The 23,486-nt window shown below is 46.4% G+C and overlaps 1 protein-coding gene across 1 annotated transcript in view; it reads left to right on the top strand.

Moving 5' to 3' along the window:
* LOC122753604 (S-adenosyl-L-methionine-dependent tRNA 4-demethylwyosine synthase TYW1-like) overlaps positions 1-23,486 on the top strand; it is a 244,033-nt gene that overhangs the window by 111,460 nt on the left and 109,087 nt on the right. Inside the window, exons 12-13 of the mRNA XM_044001116.1 lie at positions 5,729-5,906; positions 21,739-21,874. Of these exons, the coding sequence (XP_043857051.1) occupies positions 5,729-5,906; positions 21,739-21,874 (314 nt within the window). The remainder of the gene's footprint in view (positions 1-5,728; positions 5,907-21,738; positions 21,875-23,486) is intronic.

Below are 23,486 nucleotides of genomic sequence, written 5' to 3' on the forward strand. Positions count from 1 at the left end.
TTAAGCCTGTTGTGTGCCAGACACTATGTTAATGAGACCAGAACCCATATCAGCTGGCAAACACTTGATCTTTCTGTCAAGTGGAGGGTCATGCTAACCAAGGGTAGCATAATATGACCTTGAGAAACATTATTGAGGAGGACGATGGATGATGTTGAGCAGTGTCACCTCATGAGATAGCCGGAAACATGTAAGAAACAACCTGTAGAAATCTTGGTGTGAAACCCCCTTCAGCCAGGATGCCCCAAGAGTTCTAGAGATGGACATGGAAAGAGGATATTCATGAAGTGTTTATTTTAACAGTATCTTCTTGTCCTTAGCAACTAGTGCAGAACCTCATACATAGTAGGAGCTTTAAAAAGTGTGCCGAATTGAACAGAATGTGCCAGTGTTTCTATGACAATCTGTTCTCAGAGTCAAGGCGAATGGAACCATCACATCTGGGCCCTGTCCCCTTTTCCCTTGATAATAATATGTCAGGAAAGGACTTGGGACTTGATGAAATTGGAAGAGCAGCTGATTTCACCAAAATCATATAGAAGAATTTTGTGCTAGCAGTGATATAGTTTTAAAGACACTTTAGGGATGGGTTTTTAAAGATATCTCAAAGAGAGGAAGGTTCAAAAAGATTGAAAAAGAACCTAGATGGGATGGTGCTCCCTCCACTCCCCCCTCTCCCCCATGGGCAACCAAGGATATCCGGAGGTGTTTGTGTTCTCTTGCAGATGTGAGCTTGGTTATTTTCTTTTCTTTTTTTTTTTTTTTTGCGGGGCAATGATGAGGGTTAAGTGACTTGCCCAGGGTCACACAGCTAGTAAGTATCAAGTGTCTGAGGCTGGATTTGAACTCAGGTCCTCTTGAATCTAGGGCCGGTGCTTTATCCACTGCACCACCTAGCTACTCCCAAGCTTGGCCATTTTCACTGAGTGTTAGCATTCACTGAGGCATAAAACAAAGGAAAACCTTTGCTTTTCTGAGGTGTTTGCCAGGATATCCTGTACTGAGTCCAATTACAAGGATTATGCCTCTAGTGAAGTTTTCCAAATACTTCTAATTGCAAATGACATTGTACTAATTGTACCAAGCCCTGGATTACTATGAAGTCCCTTTGGTGAAGTACAGAGTTATTCGAGATTGATCAGCCAAACAATCCTTACTGAAAAAACAAAACCAAAACCAAAATAGATGAAAAATGCAAACCTCCCGGATTACAATATGCAGTTGGATGGGAAGCCCTGAGTGAGCCCATGCCTATACGTGCCTCTCTTGTACAGATAGGCAGTGAACGTGGCCCAGAGCTGACTGGGCCAAGGAGATTCAGATGGAGCACATTGGGGAACTTGATCCCGAGAAGCTCTTTGTTGTGGATGGTGCAGTGGAAATGGTTCTGGATTCGGACTTAGGAGGTCCTGAGCCTCTGCTGCTTCCTAGCCGTGTAATCTTTAATGATTTCCTGAATGTGTCTTCACCTACAAAATGAGGGATTTTGACTCGGTGTCCCCTAAGGTCTCTTCCAGCTCTGGGTCTCTGTGATCCTGTGGTTCTGGTGATGCCATATGCCTGCCACTCTCGGAATGCCATCATCTAACACAGTTTACATTGTAGGAGATGTCCAGGACTGTGGACAAAGATGTGCCCTGGAGTAAGCAGACTGTGGCACATTCTTCCCCCCCAGTGACTTGTGTGATGCTAGCTGAGAGGAGCCCACCGCAAGGGAGACCTCTCCTGAGGAGGAGGAGCTCCGTTCTGATAGAATGAGAGTGAGGGATGACAAAGTGATCTCCCTCAGGCACACTCTGACCTTGTCCCTTCTCTGCTGAGTCAACTGCAGGGACTCTTTATCACCTCTAAGGATGAAATAGAAACCACCCAGTTTAGCTTGTAAGATCCTTCAGCACCTGCCCCAGCCCATCCTTCTGGGCTCATCAAACTTCATTCCCCTTCCTGAGTTCTGCCCTCCAGCATAGCCTCTTCTCTGTCCTCACCAACCCCCCCCCCCCCCCAATTCCACTGTTCTGGCTTCCAGGAATGAGCTCCCAACTTACCTTCATTCACCCTGTAGAATCCATCAAGTCCTTTCCAGGTGTGGTTTAAACACTACTGATTCCTTCCAATTCCATGTGCCTTAAAAACCAGATGCTTCGGGCAGGTGGGGCTCATTAGCCATGGCAGGCAACCCGCCTAGGGGAAGGAACCCTGATTTGAAACCTCCGCTGCCTTGCGGCTATACCCATATATGGGAAAGGCTTCGGGAGTTATCCCCGAGGAAAAATCAGGAGTCGGAGTCCCTTAGGCAGTTGGATGTTGGACATCACATCCCTCTGGCAACTCCTGTGGTGGCACTGGTGCCAAACTGTATTGGCTCTGCCTCTCCTTTGGATCCACCAATGTTGCGGAGAGGGAAAACCTGCTGCATGGGCAACAGCTTGTTTTCCATACTGATCTGCCCAGGCCAGCGCCCTGGAGAGGATACTCCAGCTACTCCTCATGGGGTAGATACAACACGGGATGCAGCAGTTACCGGTTATAAGTCACTCAGGAGCTTCGGCTCCCACATCGGACTGCACAGCCACACTGTGGCCTGTGGCTCTTCAAGATGCTGATCCATGGTCTTCCTCGACTGGTGGAGGCCTACTATTACTACTACCATGTGCCTTCCTTCCCCAATTACCTGGTATTTAAGTGTTTTAATCTGTATATATTCTTCATTGTCTCCCCTGATAGAATGGAAGCATGTTGCATGAAGGGATTGTTTGTATTTGTATCCATTGTGCCAAGCACATAGTAGGTGCTTAACAATGCTCGCTGATTGATTGACAGCAGCATACAAACAGCCAAAGGGCTGCCCTGGGTAGACAGAAAACACTCAAAGTGAGAGGGAAGACCTCGAGCACATCAGGTGGAGCCTCTGGTGACTTTCAGGAAGGAGTCATAGAGTCTCAGGGTTGAAACTTTGTCATCAGATCTAACCTGTGCACAGGCAGAAATGCCTACTGGGCACCTGACCAGTGTCAGCCCAGCCTTTGCTCGACCATGGATGGCACATGCTTCCCACGGTAAAGGGTTCATTTCTTGACAGGTCTGATCGTTAGGCAGTCTGAGCCTTGTGGGTGTTGGAGAGCAAGTCTCACCGCGCCTCCTCCTGGCAGCTCTACAGGTATAAAGTGGTGTGTGTGGGGGCCACAGGGAGCAGTTTTTCAGGGAGCCAATGATTGGGGGGAGCTTGCAAAAGGCTCATTTAGGTTTGCTATTAGGAAAGATTCCCTAACACCTGTGGCCTTCCAGAGGTCCAGGGGGCTGCCTTGAAGGATGCTGGGCTGCTCATCCTTGGGGTTTTCAGGCAGAAGCTGAATGACCATTTGTTGAGTATGTAGCAGTGGGGTGACATGGACTCTGAGGTCCCTTCTGACTTTTAAATCCAACGACTCTGTGACTTCTTCCACTGATGAAAATCTTCAACCTCTTGAGGACTTGTAATGGAGAAAAGAGACTGCTTGAAGCCCACAGAGGTCAATGACTTGTCCAGAGTCACACAGCGAATTATAGAGGCAGGATTTGAATCCAGGCATTCCTGACTCCAGGACCAGCATTCTGGCCAACCTCCTCATCCTCTTCCATTGGGACCACGTGGACTCTGTTCCTGGGTCCCTCGGCTTTGATGGGTGACATTCTGCCTCATCTCACCCAGAGTAGGCCTCCATGCCTCTTCCCCAGGGGGATCTCGCTGCCTTTCCACTTGTCCTTTGGGTATCGTCTGCCCCAGTCAGAGTGTGAGCTCCTTGAGGTCAGTCCCATTTTGCTTGCTTTGGTTTCTGTTCCTCGCACTCAGAACAGCAGCTGGCACATAGCAAGCTCCTGATGAATGCGTCATCGTCATTGATGTCGTCACTATCGCCATACGACACCATACAACACCTTTCTGCACCTGATGACTGAATGGACCTGGGTGTGAAGTGCGAAGGTGAGGGGTGGCTGCTTGTACGACGGGAGGCATTCACCGCACAGGTGAGATCAGGGACTTGTGGAATTACCTACTCTATTGAGAGCCAAAGAGGCCAAGAGAAAAAAATCCTTGGCAATAGAGCTATTAGAAGCTGACCAGTGAGTAATGGAGGAGACAGCTCTTGCTCCTACGTCACTCCCACCAAGTGTAACTAACACCTTTCCCCTGCTCCTGTCTGCTGGGGGTCTGGGATGTTGTTCATTTCAGTTGGATGCATTGGGCATTTCTCCAGTGGCTCCTTCTGCTTGGGCTATGGTAGTGATAAAGATGAAGTGGTCCCTGCCTTCAGGGAACTTAGGTTTTTAGGTAGATTGTTGGAAACCCACTGGGAAATCCAGATTCTCCTGTTTGGCATTTAAAGCTCCTCGCAGGCCAACTCCGTCCTCCATTTCCAGGTGTGACACACTTCACTGCCCTTCCCTCGCTCTGCATCTGAGCCACCCTCTTCTACTTGGCTTATCCCATCCCTGGGCCCTTGCATAGGCTGTCTGTCCCCTGCCCCTGGGACACCTTTCATCCTGCACTCAACGCATTGAACTGCTTCAACATAGAGAAAGAAATGATTTCATCTGAGTTTTTCTGAGAGATTGTGTCTTGGCCCTTCCAGGAACAGTCGCTAGGCACCAGAGGGAATCTAGGTATCGTTTTTTCAGAAATATGTTGGTAATTTTGATCCAGAGACGGTGCATGAGGAGGAGTCATTTGTTTTAGACTTGCCTGATGTACCTTCTGATCTCTGCCTTGGTGTTAAAGATGGAGGCTCGTTCAGGAGGCCAGCGGCAGCCAGCCTCATTTCCCCCTGCATCCTTCCTGTTACTCTGTCAGCATAATGCTCTTAGAGCACGGTTCTGGTCAGTCTTACTCTTTGGTTCTGTGGCGTCCCATCACCTCTCAAATAAACCTACATTTAGGACCAGTGGGCATCTGAATGGGGGGACTCAGACTCTGGGATTGATTTGTTTCTGAATTCCTGGAGGCTTGTGGTGACTTCTCACATGGAGGGGGAGAGGGGTCTCTTTTCTTAGGCACTGGTCAAGAAGGGCTGTGGGTATTCGAGATTATCATCTGTGTTCCTTCGGTGGCGCTTGTGTCCCTCTCTACACCCCTTGGACCGTGAGCTCCTTGAGGTCAGACTGTCCATTTTCATCTTTGGATGCCCGGTGTCTAACACTGTGCCTTGTCCAGTGCGATGGGGACTGTGATTTCAGCGTTGTAGGGAATTCCCAGGTGAGGGAATACCCTCTGTCGGTGCAGACTGTCAGCTTTTCTGCAGCTTGTTTAGTGCGCTGAGATAGGTAATTTTCCTGAGGTCACAAGGCGAGTATCTGTCAGAAGCAAGACTCGCACCCAGATCTTCCAGGCTGTGAGGGCAGCTCTCTTTCCCCTCCTACACACAGTCTTGTACAAAGAAATGTGTATTGTATAAAGTACTGCTGGGAGAGCTTCTCCTTCTGATACAAACAGAAGATAGCCCCTAAGAAAATTGGGGACTGCCCATATTGCTTCATTTAAGCAACCCCTAATGATTCAACTGAGGAGCCTCTGTTGACATTTTTCTGAATCAAAGAAACCCCTTCCCCTTTCTGTCTACTCCGATTGCTTCTGCCACCTCTGGATACCTCGCAGTGTCCCGAATTTCCCTCGTCCGATCCAGTTAGGAAGTGACGAGACGTCTTTGGTCTCCATCTGCCCTTTTGGGTCAGCTTCCTTGTTTCCCTTTCCCAGGAGTTCCCGGTGTGCGAGCCAGTCGCTTGGAGGAAGGTCTGCAGGTGAAGCATTGTGCCCTCTCGCTTGTGGGAGAGCCCATCATGTACCCAGAAATCAACTGCTTCCTGAAACTGCTGCACCAACATAGAATTTCCAGCTTCCTGGTCACCAATGCCCAGTTTCCCACGGAGATCAGGTGAGGGCTGTTTGCAGTGGTAATTATTCAGGCACCTTTGGCCTAGCCAGACTTGCCAATCAAAGCTGTGTTTGACTGATGAGTGACTGGGAACATCCAGACTCTGATTAAGCAACCTTGGTAGCAAGTGGGAAGTCTGTTCAATGTGGAGAATATGAGAGAATAACCGTTGATCCCTCTTCTTTCTGTTTTTTATAACTTAAAGTTTTATTTATTTTTTTTTCATCACTGCTATTTTCAAGTTGGCTCCCTATCCCTCCCTCCAATAAGCTTTCCCTTTTTTTTTTTTTAAATGTGAGGCAATTGGGGTTAAGTGACTTGCCCAGGGTCACACAGCTAGTAAGTGTTAAGTGTCTGAGGCCAGATTTGAACTCAGGTACTCCTGACTCCAAGGCTGGTACTCTATCCACTGCACCACCTAGCTGCCCATTGTTTGTATTTTTTGTTTTGGGTTTTGGTTTCTTGTTTTATTTTGTGAGGCAATGAGGGTTAAATGACTTGCCCAGGGTCACACAGTCAGTAAGTGTCTAGTGTCTGAGGCTGTATTTGAACTCGAGTCCTTCTGAATCCAGGGCCTGATTTTTATCCATTGCACTACCTAGCTGCCCCTAAGCCTTCCCTTTTAACAGGGAAAGAATTCAAGCAAAGCCTATAGATGGAGCGATGCTCCTTTTTGATGGTGTATGCAGCATTCGGAATCCGTAGGCTCCCCCACCTCATCCATTTGTAATCTCCTTCTCCCCGCCCATCCCTACCCTCCTTCTCTTTAAGGAAGGAAAGGAGAGAGGTGTCATTCTTCACCTTTTCACTGGGTTGGGGGCAGATTGGCTATTCTAATTACAACAGGGCTTGCCTTCATTTGAAGGTTATTTTCATTTGTATTATAGTTATTGTACATGTATGTATGCATACATGGGTATGTATATTTGTATATATGATAGGTATTTATCATTTTTCTAGTTTCTGGCCAGTTAATCTTTTTCCTTATCATCCTTTTGACTTATTTGTCCTGTAATCCCTATTTACCCACTCTTCATTTGCTTGCTTCTCCCACCTTGCCCTAATTTCTGAGTAGCAAAGGACTAGGTTCCTCCCAGAAATGATAGTAGTGACTGACAGCATGAACTTAATTAGCAGAGCTTGGGATATACTCTATTCCTGGTTCTATTATATCTAGGGTATGGGAATATTTTTTTGAACACTTTAGCTTTATTTTTTAATCATAAAAGTATTTTATTATTTTCCAGTTACATGTAGAGATAGTTTTCAACATTCATTTTTATAAGATTTCTAGTTCCAAATTTTTCTCCCTCCCTCCCTTCCCTTCCCCCTCCCCAAGAGAGAAAGCAATCTGATATAGGTCAAATATGTACAATCACATTAAGCATATTTCTGCATTAGTCACGTTATGAAAGAAGAATCAGAGCAAAAGGGAAAAACCTCAAAAAAGAAAAGAAACACCAAAAAGCAGAAAGAGTATGGTTCAATCTGCATCTAGATTCCCCGGTTCTTTTTTCTAGATATGGAGAACATTTTCCATCATGAGTGGGTATGGGAATATTTTAACCCTTATTTCCTAGGCACCCCCTCTTCAAATCCCCATCTCGTATGCCACTACATTCTGTGCTCTGGGAGATTTAGAATCTCGTTATGATTGATTGATTGAATAAATGAATGAAGCATTTATTAAGTGCTTACTATGTGCAAAGCACTGTTAGAGAATAAGGAACCATCCAATGAGAATTAGAGTCCAACTCCCCCCATTCTTTGCTGATTTTTGTATGTGCTCATGAAATGTCTTATCAGTTACAAAAGCAATTAAACATTCTCTCTGAGAAAGAAGAATTCTTCATGTTTTAAGGAAGAGAGTTTTAACCACCCCTCCCTCCTTTGTGTTGTGTTTGGTCAGCATGTGGTCAGGTTCTCTCTTGGCTAATCTCTTTTTGGCTATTTCGATGATATTCTCTTCAGGCTGCCTCTCTGTAACACAGCTAGGGTTGTATTCCAAGAAAAGAGGCTACCGCTCAGACTCTCAAAATAGTGGTTTTTTGTAAATAGACCAAATGAAAACTTTTTCATACGCATTTCTCGAAATCAGCAAATGCATTTTGTACAACTAACTGAAAGAACAGTTTCACTCCTTGAAACATGATTTATTCTTTTAATATTTGGGGGACTGCTAGACAAATGAGTTTTATAAGCAGAAGAACAGAACAACGTGAGTCTGATTTTAAATTGAATGAAAGATTTTTTTTTTTTGGTTGGAGGAGGTCTGGCCTGTGATTTTATTGGTGTGGGGAGTTCTGAGTTTAGACACCTCCTCCACTGCTGCTGATAGGCAGCTAGTAATAAATTACTTCATTGAATTTATGGCATTAGGTCTGAAGTTTCTCCTCTTTGGATTTGCAGGAAACTGGCTAGACATGGCCCAAATAAGGAGGAAAAGTCTTGCTTAAGCAGTGTGCAGAAAACAGCCCAGGCTGTGGGTCTTAAGGAGTATTTCTATTAAACTGAATGTCCCCGCTCATTGGCTCTTGGAATCCTGCTCCGTGCTGGGGTTGTAAAATTCTGTAAGGCAGCCCTCCCAGTAGCCCGTATAAAAGTTAATTAGTGTTCAATGCCAGCACGAGCCCCTTCACGCTCTTGGTGATTCTGGTGCTTTTTGGGGGTCAGATATTTGTGGGCATGACTGGGGGAACTTTCTTCTGTGTTGTGACATGTTTTATTTTGATGTGTTTTAAGAAATATCCATGTTTTTTTGGGGGGGTGGATTTTGTATGATATAATTTTCACCAAAAAGGAGAGTACATCCTCCACAGGGCCCTGCCCCTGGGCCAATGGGCACCCAGTTCCACACCCGCCTCAGGTGTTCTTTCTAGGTAATAATAAAGCTTCTGGGTTTGAGTTTGAATTGAAGAGGAAAAAGTAGCTAGAAGGAAGGAGCCACAGCGGGCAGGGGCTCCCAGGGATAAGGAAACCTGAGACAGACTGAGGCAGACTCAACCACCACTGTCTGCCCAGTGAACCCGCATGTGGGCTGTTGACTCGGGCAATGGTCAGCCTGGGGCATCTGCTTCTCAGGAAGACAGGATTCAGACCTGGCCAGGGGCTTGGCAGTCACCTAAGCATATCATTTCTTATGCAGGGGCTCTTGTAGACCCCTCTGCCAGTCTGGCAAAGCCTAGGGACCCCTTACATGCATAAAACAAAATCCAGGGGATTACAAAGGAAACCAGTGATTTTGGAATACAACTCTCCAAAGATCAAAGATGAGTTCATGGACTCCGGATTAAGGCCCTTCCACCCCACCCCAGAAGGGGAAGAAATTGAGGCCACAAAAGTTATGGGCACACACCACTTTGGTGGATGTTTTGGGGCACTGTGATCCACCGGTGCCGTGAGAGCTGGGTCCTGGCCCCAGAGAGAGGTCTTGTTGCCCACCTGGCAGTGGGCAGGGACAGGTCGGAGCCCTTTGTTGAGGTAGGAACGTGGCGCATGTCAGATGGCTGGGTTGGGGGCCCTGGGAGGTTTTAGTTTTAGTTGGTGCCTTCTGCTTTAATCTGGTTGTCATTTCTTAGCTCTCTACTCACCTTGGAAACCAAAACAAATTAGCTAAAGTTTTGACCTAGAGCTTGGGCCTGGCCCCATCTCATTAGAATGGGAGCCCGTGAGGGCTGCTCTTGTTTTCCCTGTATCTCCCTAGGCCTAGCAAAGGGCCTGGGGTATGGTAGATGCCCAATACACGCATATTTATTCACCACCTGACCTTGCTGCCAAGAGACTGGGCCTTCCTATAAACCGGCTGCCTGCTAGACTTGTTTCTGTTTGTATTATTATCATCATCATGAGTCCTCTTCTGGTTCTTCACTTTCTCCTTAGAAGTTGATTTTATTCGTATCTCTTGTCTTGTCTTACATCATTCCTCCTGCCTCGTCCTTCTCCCAGGGAGCCACCTGTATAACAGAGAAGGAAAAAGGTGAAAACTAAGCAACGTATTGAAGAAGTCAGACACTGGCTGAAATGTCCTGTGCCTTCAGTCTCTGAAGAAAGGGCCAGGGACGCGCCATCTCCTCCCTCTTCTTCAGGGCCAAGATGGTTCTTTATAACTGATCCACTTCAGCTTGGATTGTTTTGTTGTTGTGTTTTCCATTTGTCGTATTTATTCACTGTCTCTATTCACTTTTCTCTGCATCAGTGACACACAAGCCACAGACAAGTCTTCTCGCGCTTCTCTGACGGCGGTATGCCGTGAACTCTCTCCTTGCCTCCAAGGTGCAGCTTGAGGGGCTAACCTTCTGCCTGAAACCTTTCCTGCCCCTCCCGCCTGCTGATGCCCTGCCTCCCTCCCTCCCAAAGTCCCACGTGTTGATTTTCATTTACTCTCTTCTCTTCATACACTCCTCTGACGCTTTGTGGCCTCCCCTGGAGGACACAAGCTGCTGGAGAGTCAGATTGTGTTTTCATTTGTGCCTATGCCCCCAGCGCCTGGCACCGTGGCTGGCACGTTGTAGGGACTTGACAGAGACTTGTTGATTGATTGATCTGTAGTCTCGTGGCTGCCATTTTACAACAGAGCCTCTTTAGCACCAGCCTGGGCACTGCAGTGATCTAGCCGGTATTCCTTCCTGTCCCCTTCCCCTTCTGATCCATCCTCCACCCAATTGCCACAGAACTGATTGTGCCACTCCTTATGCTCTGAACCTTTCGGGGGCTCCAAGGAATAAACCCCAAGCCCCTCGGGATGGCCTTTCAAGGCCCTGCTCTCTTCCTAAAAGCTCCCTTCCCCCCTTTTTACAGGCCAGAAAAGGTGGACTAACTTTCATCCTTTCTCCCCCTTCTCTGCCTTGGCTGATGCCATTGCCTGAGGCTGGTACACTCTGATCTTTGCCTCCTCATCTTTTTACCTCTCACTTCAGAAGTGTTCTACTCCATCTCCCCCCCCCCCCCATCATAAAGGATCTTTCCTTCCTTGGATCTCTCATGGATACTTTCAGCTTCTAGCACACATCTCTTAGGTTATTTCTTTGTGGCCATAGTTCTGTACCAGACTGTAACCTCCATGAGGGCAGGGCCCACCTCTTATTAGCTTTCTTCTGTGCTCAGTGCTTCCTTAGATCAGTATTACATGATCCAAATTATCCATTTTACATCCATTGTATGATTATTTACCCAGCATTCAGTCGGTGCCTTGGCACTAAAAAAAGTACAGTGTGTTAAAATAGATGTGTTTGGGGCAGCTAGGTGGTGCAGTGGATAAAGCACCGGCCCTGGATTCAGAAGGACCTGAGTTCAAATTCGGCCTTAGACACTTGACACTTACTAGCTGTGTGACCCTGGGCTTAACCCCAGTTGCCCCCCCCCCTAAAAAAAAGTGTTAACTCTACTACATGCACACATGTGGTGCGCTCACTTGCGCGCGCGCTCGCTCTCTCTCTCTCTCTCTCTCTTACTCCCCATAGTTGAAGAACCAGACTGTATGTAATAGTAGTTCCTAATGTCTTATCCAATCCTCTTTCCTGTTCTTTGCATTTTAAAATGTTTGCTTTGAATGAGGATGAATGAAGTTTGCAGCAAACAAGATTTTAAAAATGAATAGATCCAAATGAAGCCACTCTTTGCCCCTCTCCTCTTGTGTTCCCCCTTTAGTGTGCCCAGGTTTTTGGGCATGCGTGGGTCATGGAAACTGTCAGGTTTTGACCCAGGTAGCTTGGATTTTAATTACCAAAGTTCATGGCTGTGTTTTTAAGCTCTAGATGACTCTGGATTGCTGGAGACAGGCTGCTATTTTGTGCTGATGACGGGCTCTGAAGCTTGCCTCACACATGCTTAGATAAACCCTCTTTTCCCTTAGAACCCCTCACTCTGCCTTTTGACTGCAGGAAGCACCTAGGTTGTCCTCCAGTCCATGGCTGCTTTATTGAGCTTAAAATATTGAGGCACTTCCTGTGCATCTGAATTGCCTGGAATGAAGGCACCTGAAAACCTAATTTGTCCAGAGAAAGGATCACAACAGTTAGATATGGTGCAGGAGGACTTTAGTGGCTCTTTCTCTTCAGGGGCCGGGCACAGAATGGAGATGCCCTGCACTGCCCTGGTTAAGTGATCCAGATAAACTGGAGATCTGAGATCTGAATAAGCAATGGAGGTTCGGGGACCTGGCCTGGAGTTCAGTTGTAAGATTTATGAGGCTTTTTTCTGAAAGATTATGGTCCAATCGAACAAGCTTGGTTGTGTAGTTTAAAGCCCCAGGGAGTGGAATGTTCTACTCCTGGGGATGTCAAAACAAAATCAGCCCAAGGGCACCTGGGAGACAGATAAGATGGTTTGTAAGACTGGTCTCTGTGTGGTGTGGCGGAAGGGTCACCACCCAGGGTGGGTGTCCGAGGACTTGTCCCTGGGTAGCTGTGCCTACATGGGCAAGGCATTGTCTCCATCGCTGTCAACAAGCACTGTTCAGTGCCCACTGTGTGCCAGGCACCTGAGGCTGCAGTTCCCTCACCTCTGTAGAAGGAGGAGGTCGGATGAGAGGGTTCCCAAGATTCCTTTCAGATCTGACATTGAGAGCTTTATCACTCTTACTTTGTTCTCTTGGAGAGGTGTTGAGAGTCTGTAAGGAGACATCATGGGTGTGTGTGCAAGCGTGCAAGAGTGTGTGTGTGTGTGTGTGTGTGTGTGTGTGTGTGTGCGTATGTGTATGTGGCCATCGCATGTTATCCTTGTGGCAAAGACTGTCAAATAAGATGGAGGACCCAGGCTCGCTCTGTGGGGATTTTCTTGCTCTTGACTAGTAGCTCCCCCACAGGGAATCTGGGAAGATGTATGTCCAGTACTTACCATCCCTTCTGCCCGGATATTCCTGCGGGTGGCTTCTTCCTTGTAAGCATGCGTGTGACAAGCGCAATGTCAGGAACCTCAAAGAGCTGTGGGGGGGCCCAGAGTTACACAGTCCCCCATTTGGGGGCTGCTGGGATGGAAGCTCCTCCCTGGCAGAGTCTTGGTGCTCTGCTCCCCAAGAGTCAATGGAAGGAGGAGGTTCTGGGTGGTCCTCAGCACTGCCTCCCAGTTGGGCTGCTAGAATCTCTAGCAATCATCACTGCATACCTTGGGGGCAATGACATATTTATTTTTCCTGTAACTCAGATGGCGAGTGGGTGGGACCGAGATGGCTCAGAAACGAGGCCCCTTCAGCTGCATTAATTTTTCAGAGAATCCACAGGCAGAGCTGGAAGGAACCTTAGAGATGGTCTTTTCCAGCCCCATCTTTTAACAGGCGAGAAAGCCAAGGCTCACACACTTCAAGGGACTTGCCCAGATTCACCCAGGTCTGTCTGCTACAAGTGAGGAGCAGGGCCAAGATCTGGGCTAGGACTTTGGGTTCCAATTTGTGTATTTCATTACTGTTGTGTGTCTACCATACTCTCAGCAGTTACAAACAACCTAGGGACAAAATCTCCACCTAAAACCTTAAAAACCAAGTTTCTGTTTAGAAACAAACGTCATCTAAAATTCATGGGAATAAAAGCTTCTCCCTTCTGTGCCCCTGGCCATTTTTGTGCTTAAAAAGTTTTGTTGTCTTCATTGACCTTTATACGGCGGCCATTGTAGGACCTCTGGCACGGGATATCTCCGCATGGCCTGGAAATGGCCATTGCTTCTCAGGGGCTCTTCCCACAGAGTGCCCTGGCTGCGGTGGGTCCTGCTGAACTGGTAGAGGTTTCCATAATGGGCCTTGCCCAGTGGCCTCCTGTCCAAAGCCAGCTTGGCCAGGTGTGGATCAGCTTCTCAGTGTGGCAGCTCCGTGATGCAGTTTTAGAAGGGCTGAGTTCTGTGTTGTGTGAGGGAGCATTCGTCACAGGCCCCAGAAGCTCTGATCACGCTTCCTGAAACACTGCAGGTCTACACAGGCAGAGGGGTCTTCTCTTTGGCTCTGCTGTGGAGACCATTTTCCAAGAGCTCCCTTGCTGTCACCCAGATGCCTCCTTCCATTGTCTCGGACTCTGTCTGTTAGTCACCCTCTTCTCTCTAGGTTTTCAGGACACTCTCTGCTGATTCTCCTCCTACCTCTCTGACCATTCCTTCTCTGTCTCCTTTGCTGGATCCTCTTCCAGGTCATACTCATTGACTGTGGGTGGCCTCCAAGGCCCTGTTGTGGGTCGACGTCTCTTTTCTCTGTATATTTTCTTGATTGGTGATCTCATCAGCACCCGTGGATTCAATGATCTTCTCTCTGATGACCTTCAGATCTCTTTGTCCATCCCTTAACCTCTCTCCCAACCTTTAGTCTTACGTCTCTAATTGCCTAGAGGCCGTCTCAGACTAGAAGTCCCACTGACATTTGTGTGTGTGTGTGTGTGTGTGTGTGTGTGTGTGGCAATTGGTGGTAAGTGACTTGCCCAGGGTCACACAGCTAGTAAGTGTTAAGTGTCTGAGGCCAGATTTGAACTCAGGTACTCCTGACTCCAGGGCTGGTGCTCTATCCACTGTGCCACCTAGCTGCCCTCCCAATGACATCTTAAACTCACTGTGTCCAAAACCAAACTCACTGTATTTGCTTCCATGTCCCGCCTTCTTGCTGCCATCCTTACACCGGTCTAGGACACTCCATCCTCCCAGCCCCTCAGGCTCCCACACCCCCTGTATCTGATCAGTTGCCAAGTCCTGTTGATTCTGCCTCTGTAACCTCCCCCTGGTGGTTCTTACACCTCACTCTCCTCCACACGCTCCTTGGTCCAGGGGCTCCCGGTTTCCTTGCTCTTTCTCTTGTGTGACATTCCATCTCCTGATTCTGGGGGTATCCTCCGGCTCTCCCCCATGTCCAGAACGTTCCCCTTCATCTCCACCTCCAGACTTCTCTGGCTTCCTTCCCATCTCCATGAAATCTCATCTTCTACGAGAAGCCTTTCCCAGCCCCTCTCAGATGTCCAGCCTTCCCTCCAGTCTGTCCTGTATGTTGTTTGCGTGTTGTCTCCTCCACTAGACTGGGATCTCCTTGAGGGCAGGGATGGTTTTTTGCCTTTCTTCCTATCCCCAGTGCTTAGCCCAGTGCCCAGCACACAGTAGGAGCTTAGTAAACACTCGCTCATTTTGCTTGGTTTTCCATATCTCTTTGTAGTCTTCACATTCATCATTTTTACGGCATATCGGTGATGCGTTGTATGAAGACATAGCAGTGTATCTGAGCGTCTGCTTGTCGGTTATGTAGATAGATTAAGCACTTCCCATGTTCCAGGCACTGGGCAAAGTGCCGGGGTTACAGTTCTTGCCCTCAGGGAGCTTACCTTCCAATGGGAGAAAGAAGCAGAGGCAGGAGAGCCAGAAAGGGGCAGGGTGTGTATGCAGCCACGCGGTGTGGACAGTGCTGAGAAGTAGCGCAGAGACCCGACTTGGGAAAACAAGCCGAAGGCTCATCTTCATCCCTCAGGGCTTGGCGTCCCAGAAGCAGAAGCCAGCATTGCAGGGGTGGGGATGAGGGGGAGGGTCATGAGGGCTGGGGGGTGGGAGGTGGGTATGGGAGGGGCAGGAAGTTGTTCTAGCAACTATGAATCATTTCCTGTGCATGCAGGGCCTTTTTTTCCTTTTAATGCTATCCTTGGCATATATTCCCAAGAGCAGTATTGCAGGCCCAGAGGGGATGGGCCATTTCACTGTTGTAGATTGCCCGGGTGGGTGGGGTGGGCTGTCCAATAGGCTGTCCCCATCTGTAATAGGTTTCTGCCCTGTTGGAGAAGAGCGCCTGTTTTCTAACAGCTCTGTCACCGTGGGAGTTAATCATTTTAGAGCAGTTTTGGCCAATCTCATGGGCATAGGGAGGTATTTTAAAACTTTTTGAAAACACGCATTTCTTGGTATTACGGGCCTGTCTAGTATCTTGATGGACTAGACTTCTTTCAATTAAAAATAACAAAACAAAACTCAGCCTGTTTGCCTTTTGTGGCTATGAAATAACTGATGCAAAACAGTTGGAAAAAACCACTGTGGAAACCTTGCGTAGGATTCTGTGGCATCTTTCCTCCAAAAATGAGGATATGGTTTTTTAAACAGCGGAATTTACTTTTACTGTGATGGATAGGTCACAAAGGAAGGGCCCCTTAAATTATATTTATTAATAAAGTTCTTGAATGCTTCCTCAGCAATGTGGGTCTTTGAATATTTATTTTACTTAGAAGAAAAAGTGTTGGATCATGTTTTCACAGTTCACGTCAGGTAAATGGCTACACATGATATATGTGTGGATAGATGATACGTGCACATTCATGTATTTTGATGATGGATACCACAGCACTGGTTGTCATTTTAGTCAGTTCTTGGCCTTTTGATTCTTCACCTTTCCCTTTCACCTGGAAAGAACTGACTGGGGAGTGATCACTTGTGAGAAGGAGCCTTATCAGATTGGGAGGGAGCCCCAGAGATCTGTTGCTATTCAGGGCCATGCTCCATGATAACTCTCAGAAGCTGCCTGCCCATCTGAGAGGTAGCTCCGCTGTAAGCCTTTCTTCAGCTAATATTTGACAAGTTTTCATCTCAGAAATGTCAATAGGACTAGGAAAACAGTAAAGAGCAGACTCTGTTCCAAGGAGTCTCTCAGATTTTATCTCTTCTCTTTACAACCAGATTTTAAAGAGGTAATGCTGTCCAATGGGTAGACCACTGAACTTGAAGTTGGAAGATCTGGGTTGTTTCAATGCAATTTGGTAAACATGTATTAAGTGCCTACTGCGTGCCAGCTACTCTGCTATGCCCTGGGAATACAAATAAGAAAAAAACAAAAGACAGTCTCTGCCCTCAAGGAGCTTACAATCTAATGGGGGAAGACAAAACACAAAAAGAATCTGAAAAAAGGTGGGTGGGGCATCAGGGTCAGAACCAAGAAGAGCTGGAGAAAATGGAGTTATCTGCAAAGTTCTGAACCCTCCATAAAGGAAAGGAGTTGAATCCTCTCCACTCCAGCCCTCCAATCAGAGAGAGGGAGTTAGAGGTGAAAGGTTAAAGTCCTGTTTCTGCTACTTTTTATTATTATTCTACCATTATGGCCATGAGCACAGCTTCCAACCTCTCTGAGCCTCAGTTTCTTTATCTGTACAATGGGACAGAAATACTTGACCCTCTCTCACTATGGTGATTAATGAGATAGGATGGGGAAAGTACTCTCTAACCCACATAGCAGTAGAGAATTTTATTACCTAATCATCATTATCACCACCACCACTACCACCGCCATCGCCTTTGTCACTAGTAAGTGTGCAGTTGGTTTTTAACTTCAGTGTCTTATCCTTAAAGAGAGCTATGTATGCCATAGTTTCTTTATGTTCTCATTACCCCAGACCATAGCATGAATGTGCTATGGGCTGAGCCCAACACTCAGATCAAGGTACACTCTCTGAACATCAGCCTTTTGTATTCTGGACCAAAAATATCTTTTGCAAAAATTTATTTTCTTTCCCTCTTGCCCTTTCCCCTGCTTTATTTAAAAATATATATTTATTACTTACTTTTTAATTTTTTTAGTGAGGCAATTGGGGTTAAGTGACTTTGCCCAGGGTCACACATCTAGTAAGTGTTAAGTGTCTGAGGTTGGATTTGAACTCAGGTCCTCCTGACTCCAGGGCCGGTGCTCTATCCACTGCGCCACCTAGCTGCCCCCTATTATTTACTTTTTTTTTTTTCGGGGCAATGGGGGTTAAGTGACTTGCCCAGGGTCACAGAGCTAGTAAGTGTCAAGTGTCTGAGGCCGGATTTGAACTCAGGTACTCCTGAATCCAGGGCCGGTGCTTTATCCACTGCGCCACCTAGCTGCCCCCCTATTATTTACTTTTAACATTCTTTTCTTTCCAGATTCTTTCCTTCCCTCTCACCCTTTCCCCACCCACTGAGAAGGCAAATATGATATCAATTATATATGTGAAATCACGCAAGACACATTTCAGTATTAGCCATATTGTAAAAAAAGAGGCAAGAAAAATAAAGCGAAAATTATACTTCAGTTTGCACTCAGAGTTCATCAGTTTTCTCTCTGTAGCATTTCTTCGTCATGAGTCCTTTGTATTTGTCTTGGATCATCGTATTGATCAGAGTATCCAAGTCTTTCACAATTGATCATCATTACAACATGGCTGTTACTGTGCACAATGATCTGCTTCTTCTCACTTCACTTTGCATCAGCTCATGTAGGTTTTGCCATGTTTTTCTAAAACCACCCCCTCGTCATTTCTTATAGCACAGTAGTACTCTATCACAAACATATGGTACAACTTGTTCAGCCATTTCCCAGTTGATGAAGATCCCCATAATTTCCAATTCATTGCCACCTCAAAAAGAGCTGCTATAAATATTTCAGTACACGTAGGTCCTTTTTCTTCTTCTTTGACCTTTTTGGGGTATAGATGTGGTAGTGGCATTACTGGATCAAAAGGTATGCCCAGTTCTATAGCCCTTTGGTCATAGTTCCAGATTGTTTTCCAGAATGGTTAGACTAGTTCACTACTCCCCCCAAAGTTATTAATGTACCTATTTCCCTCATCCCCTCCAACATGTATTATTTATTTTTTTTATTTTTATTTTTATTTTTTGGTGGGGCAATGAGGGTTGAGTGACTTGCCCAGGGTCACACAGCTAGTAAGTGTCAAGTGTCTGAGTCCAGATTTGAACTCAGGTCCATCTGGATACAAGGCCAGTGCTTTATCCACTGAGCCACCTAGCTGCCCCCAACAACATGTATTATTTCTGATAAGTGTGAGGTGGTACTTCAGAGTTATCTTTTTCTAATCAGTTGTAATTTAGAGCATTTTTTCATATAATTATACATAGATTTGATTTCTTCTGAAAACTGCCTGTTCACATTCTTTGACCATTTATTAATTAGGGAATAATTGATTAGGCTCTTATTTTTTATAAATTTGACTCAGTTCCCTGTATATTTGAGAAAGAGACTATAAAATTTTTTGATGCTATTTCATTGTCTATGGTATTTCAGTTGGGTCTGATTTTGCCTTTGCTTTGTCCAAGATCATGATTGCCACCCCCACCCTTTTCACTTTAGCTGAAAAGCATAATAAACTGTGTTCCTGGCCTTCATTTCAACTTTTTATGTGCCTTTCTGTCCCAAATGTGTCTGTTGTACACAACATATTGTTGGATTCTGCTTTCCAATCCATTCTGCTATCTACTTCCTTTCTCTTTATTAGCTCATCCTATTCACATTCACAGTTATGATCACTAACTGTATTTCCCTTCATCCCATTTCCCTTTGTTTATTCTTCTCTCTCCTTTTTTATCCTGTCCCTCCTCAAACGTCTGTTTTGCTTCTGACCACTGCCTTCTCTAATCTGTACTCCCCCTTATGATCTCTCCCCCACCCCCTTACCCTTCCCACCCTTTTTGCCCTTCCTGTCCCCATACCTCTTATTCCTTCTATTTCCTTATTGGGTAAGACAGATTTGTATACTGAACAGATTGTGTATGTGTGTGTGTGTACTTTTGGTTTGGGAACCCTGCCTGCCACCCTGTTCTTGTGCTTCTCATTCATTTATCCCAGGGATCAACTGTAAGCAGGTCTGAAATGTAAAATTCTATAAACGTTTTGAGAGCCTATGACATAGGTGTTAAATATAACTGTATGGGATATTATGATAATTTTCACATTGTACTTTTTAATTAAAATGACTTCGTTCTGTCTTTTGGATTACAATAATAAGGCAAGACAGGTAAATGAATAGTTTCTTCCTCATGAATAGCACTGAGGCACTTGCTAGGCAGAGATGAAATCAGGGAGGCTCAGCCTATTCCCCTCAGACCTTCTCTCCCTTCTGCAGGCAGCCAGACCTCTTGCTGCCCCCAAACAGAGTTATCTCTTTATTTCTTAGGAAGCCTTCCTGTCTGAGTGAACTGTCTCTAAGGATTACCTCTCTCTGTTCTCCTACCATTTGCTTCAAGCGTTACCTTGTTTTCATCATGGCAGTCTTAGAATTCATTCATATATTACCTTTAATGGGCTAAAAGTTTCAGGTAGTCATCCATGGGAATGATCGTTGCAGACAGGGAACTCTCTGGTGTGGCCATTGCCTTGGATATATGGGTACCTCTTTCCCTCCGACAAGTACTAGAGAAGAGAGTGATTGTAAAATAATCATCACTCTTGGATTTTACTGTTCACAATTCTAGGAGTTATGATGAAATAGTTCACATTTTATATTGGGCACCTTCAAGATAAACACCTTTTATTGTTAGTAGCAAGTATCCATTTAGGCTGGCGTTCTATAACCTTTCCATTAAAAAATAAAAATATTGTCAAGTTAAGGTAGCATAACTTGTTACCCAAATGGATGAGGTGCCTGATATAAGGATGATAAGGCAGGCTAGTGGTTTTTAAAGTAATGACACACTGTTTCTTTGTGTCTTTGGCAAATGGTCTGGTTTGTTTAGAAAAATTCTGTTGTAAACTAGAGAGATATTCCCAAGCCATACAAGACTTCCCCCAGTACATCAGCTTTGCAGATGGGTTCACATCATTTGGCAAATTTTTTCACTTGCTTATCTTAACTCTTCTTGAGTGACATTCTGAATCTCTCCTAAATCTCCTTGTTAGTAGGTAGGCTAAGAGAATGTAAGCATCTATTTGTGAGCATTTCTCTGAGTCCAAATCATCAGTCAGAATTACTCTCCTGGTGACTCATAGGAACAGTTGATCTTGCCAGGAGGAACCTAGAAAGCGTGGATGAAGAATCTTTGATCAGGAGAAGAGACCTCTCTGTACCCCCTTGCCGAACACATCATTTATCCTGAAGCCCTTGTCCTCTTCTCCTTTATGTTAGAGTGACCTGGGTACTGGCTGTGCCCCATTCCTAGTCCCTAAGCCTCATGGGGCAGGAGCCATATCCTCTTTGTTTTCATGCCTCTAGGACCTTGCATAATTGTCTTCACATTATTAGGAGCTTAGCGACTGTTGAATTGAAGCAAATTGACTTGTTGCTATTGGCCTGAGGGGCTATGTCAGCAGCACCAGGTCTTGGACACAGTTGATGTTTTGGTTGCATTGACTTTTATTTCCTGGGGCTTGGTGGTCAATCAATAAAATAATTCAATCCATAAACATTTATTAAGTTCCTACTATGTGCCGGGCAGTGTGCTAAGTGCTAGGGATACAAAAAGAAGCAAAAGACAATCCCTGCCCTCAAGGACCTGACAGTCTAACGAGGGAGACAACATACTTATATATTGTGCAAACTATATACCGGATAAATAGGAAGTAATTAACAGAGGGAAGGAACTAAAATTAAGAGGGGTTGGGGAAGGCTTCCCGTAGAAGACTCAATTTTAGTAGGGATTTGGTTCCATTAGTTTAAAGGAAGCCAGGGAGGTGGTAGGCAGAAACTTTCACTCCTAAGCCTAAACTTTGGCCCAGTTTCTTTTATATCATCACGAGTAAAGCTCTGGGCATTACAGTTCAGGAAAGACATTGATACGCTGGAGAGTGTCTGGAGGAAGATAATCAGGATGGGGAAGGGCTCCGAGACCCTGCTGTGGAAGTATTGGTCGAGGGAACAGGGCAGGCATGGAGAAAAGAAGACTTGGGGTGGGGGGTGTGAAGGGAGCGTGTGCTGTCTGTCTTTAAATGTCAGAAAAGGCTTCCCAACAGTGAGGGCTGTCCAAAGGCGAGATGATTTGCTTCAAGAGTTAGTGGGTTCCCTTATCCTTGGCGGTGTTAAGAAGAGACTGGGTGACTGCTTGTCAGGTATGGGAGAGGGACAATTCCTGGTCCCTTCCCTCCCTCAGAGGCTGTGATTCCTTGAAGTGAGATCCTAGCGTTGTCATCTCCCTCTCCCTCTCTCTTTCCCAGGAACCTGGAGCCAGTTACCCAGCTGTATGTCAGTGTGGACGCTAGCACCAAAGATAGCCTGAAGAAAATCGACCGGCCACTCTTCAGGGATTTCTGGCAAAGATTCCTGGACAGTTTGAGAGCTTTAGCTGCAAAGGTATGTGATGAGAAAATGTTGTACCAGTAGCTCACCTTTCGCCTGTCACGCCTGTCTCCCTTGCAAAGGCCAGACCCTGGTGCCCTTACGTGTCACCTTGTCTACCCTCCTCATTTTGTCAGCGGATTAACTGGGACCCAGAAGCATCAAGCCTCTTGCTCAGGTTTGTCAGCAAGTGTGGAGCTGAGTTCTGAACTGTGTCCTCCTTTTCCAAATCTAGTTCTGTCTCCTGTAGGATAAGGACCAAGATGGGCACTGGTCCCGTGATTTCCCGGCTAAAGGGAACTCCCCCTCCCAGTGCTGCTCGATACCTTCTCTGTGGCTTCTAGCCTCAGGGCACTGCCTGGGACACTGGGGGTGCTGGGCCAGGATGGTCGTTGGCCCAGCCGACATGGTGCCCACGCTGCCTCATTGAAGTGTAACCGCTGCCCTGGGCCTTAGGAGAATGATCTCGATTTTACAGATCAGGAAGTCGAGGCTGGGCCAGTGGAAGTGACCGACCGAGGGCCCACACTGAGGTCGTGGCAGGGGCAGGATGTTGGCCCCAAGCCCAGGGCTCTTCCTCACTGGCTCACTCAAAATTTCCCTCTTTTTGTTTTCCAAATGATTGTTTGTTTTCATCCCCCTCTGTTATCGGTCCATTCCCCCTGTATCTCTGTATCACAGCACTGTGCTCTTCTCCACATGGGACATGGGCTGTGTACAGCTGCACCCATTGTGCCCTCGAAGTGCTCACCATCTGGTGGGCTAGGAAAGACCCGATTCCATAAATGGCACAGGGGCATTTCATGGGTACAGGGAACTCCCAAGGGGAGGAATCTCCCTCCACCAATGCAGGTTGGCACTTTCTCTGCAATTTTTAAATATTGAAGGGTTGAATGACTTGTCCAGGGTTACACAGTCAGGGTATGTCAAAGGCAGCACTTGAACCCAGGTCTTTCTGACTCATGAGACTGACTCGCTTTCTATGTTGTTCCTAATACTAGTTGAAAACGTGAATATAAAACATAACACAGACATAATGTGAACGTAAATCCCAGATGTTGCAACATCAGCTGACGGGCCCCCTGCCAATCCTTGGCCTTCAGAGGTATGCCGATGTCTGGTCAGGGATTCTGATGAAAAACCTTCTCAGGAGCCGTAGCCCTCAGGACCCTTCCCACGAGCATCTCCTTCCCTGTCCTGACCCTCTGATTAGAGGTTGCATGGAGGCAGGGAGATCTACCATCACTTTGTGCTAGAAGAATTAACCCCAGCACAATAGCGTCCGCACAGTGGACGTTGCTTTGGTCTCTGCTCCCCTCTCGGTTTATTTGTAGAGGATGCTTATTGGGAAAAGGCTTTTAGTTCTCTCAGAGACCTTTGCTCCTGCTTTCCTGACCTCCCATTCAGCCACCCCAGCCTTAGTGGTCACTTTGACTCTGGTTAAATAGCATAAAAATTGGGGGCAGCTAGGTAGCGCAGTGGATAAAGCACTGGCCTTGGATTCAGGAGGACCTGAGATCAAATCCAGCCTCAGACACTTGACACTTCCTAGCTGGGTGACCCTGGGCAAGTCACTTAACCTTCATTGCCCTGCAAACAAAACACCCCCCCCCCCAAACCAAAAAAA

This window comes from Dromiciops gliroides, chromosome 4 (genome assembly GCF_019393635.1).
Source record: "Dromiciops gliroides isolate mDroGli1 chromosome 4, mDroGli1.pri, whole genome shotgun sequence".
NCBI lineage: Eukaryota > Metazoa > Chordata > Mammalia > Microbiotheria > Microbiotheriidae > Dromiciops > Dromiciops gliroides.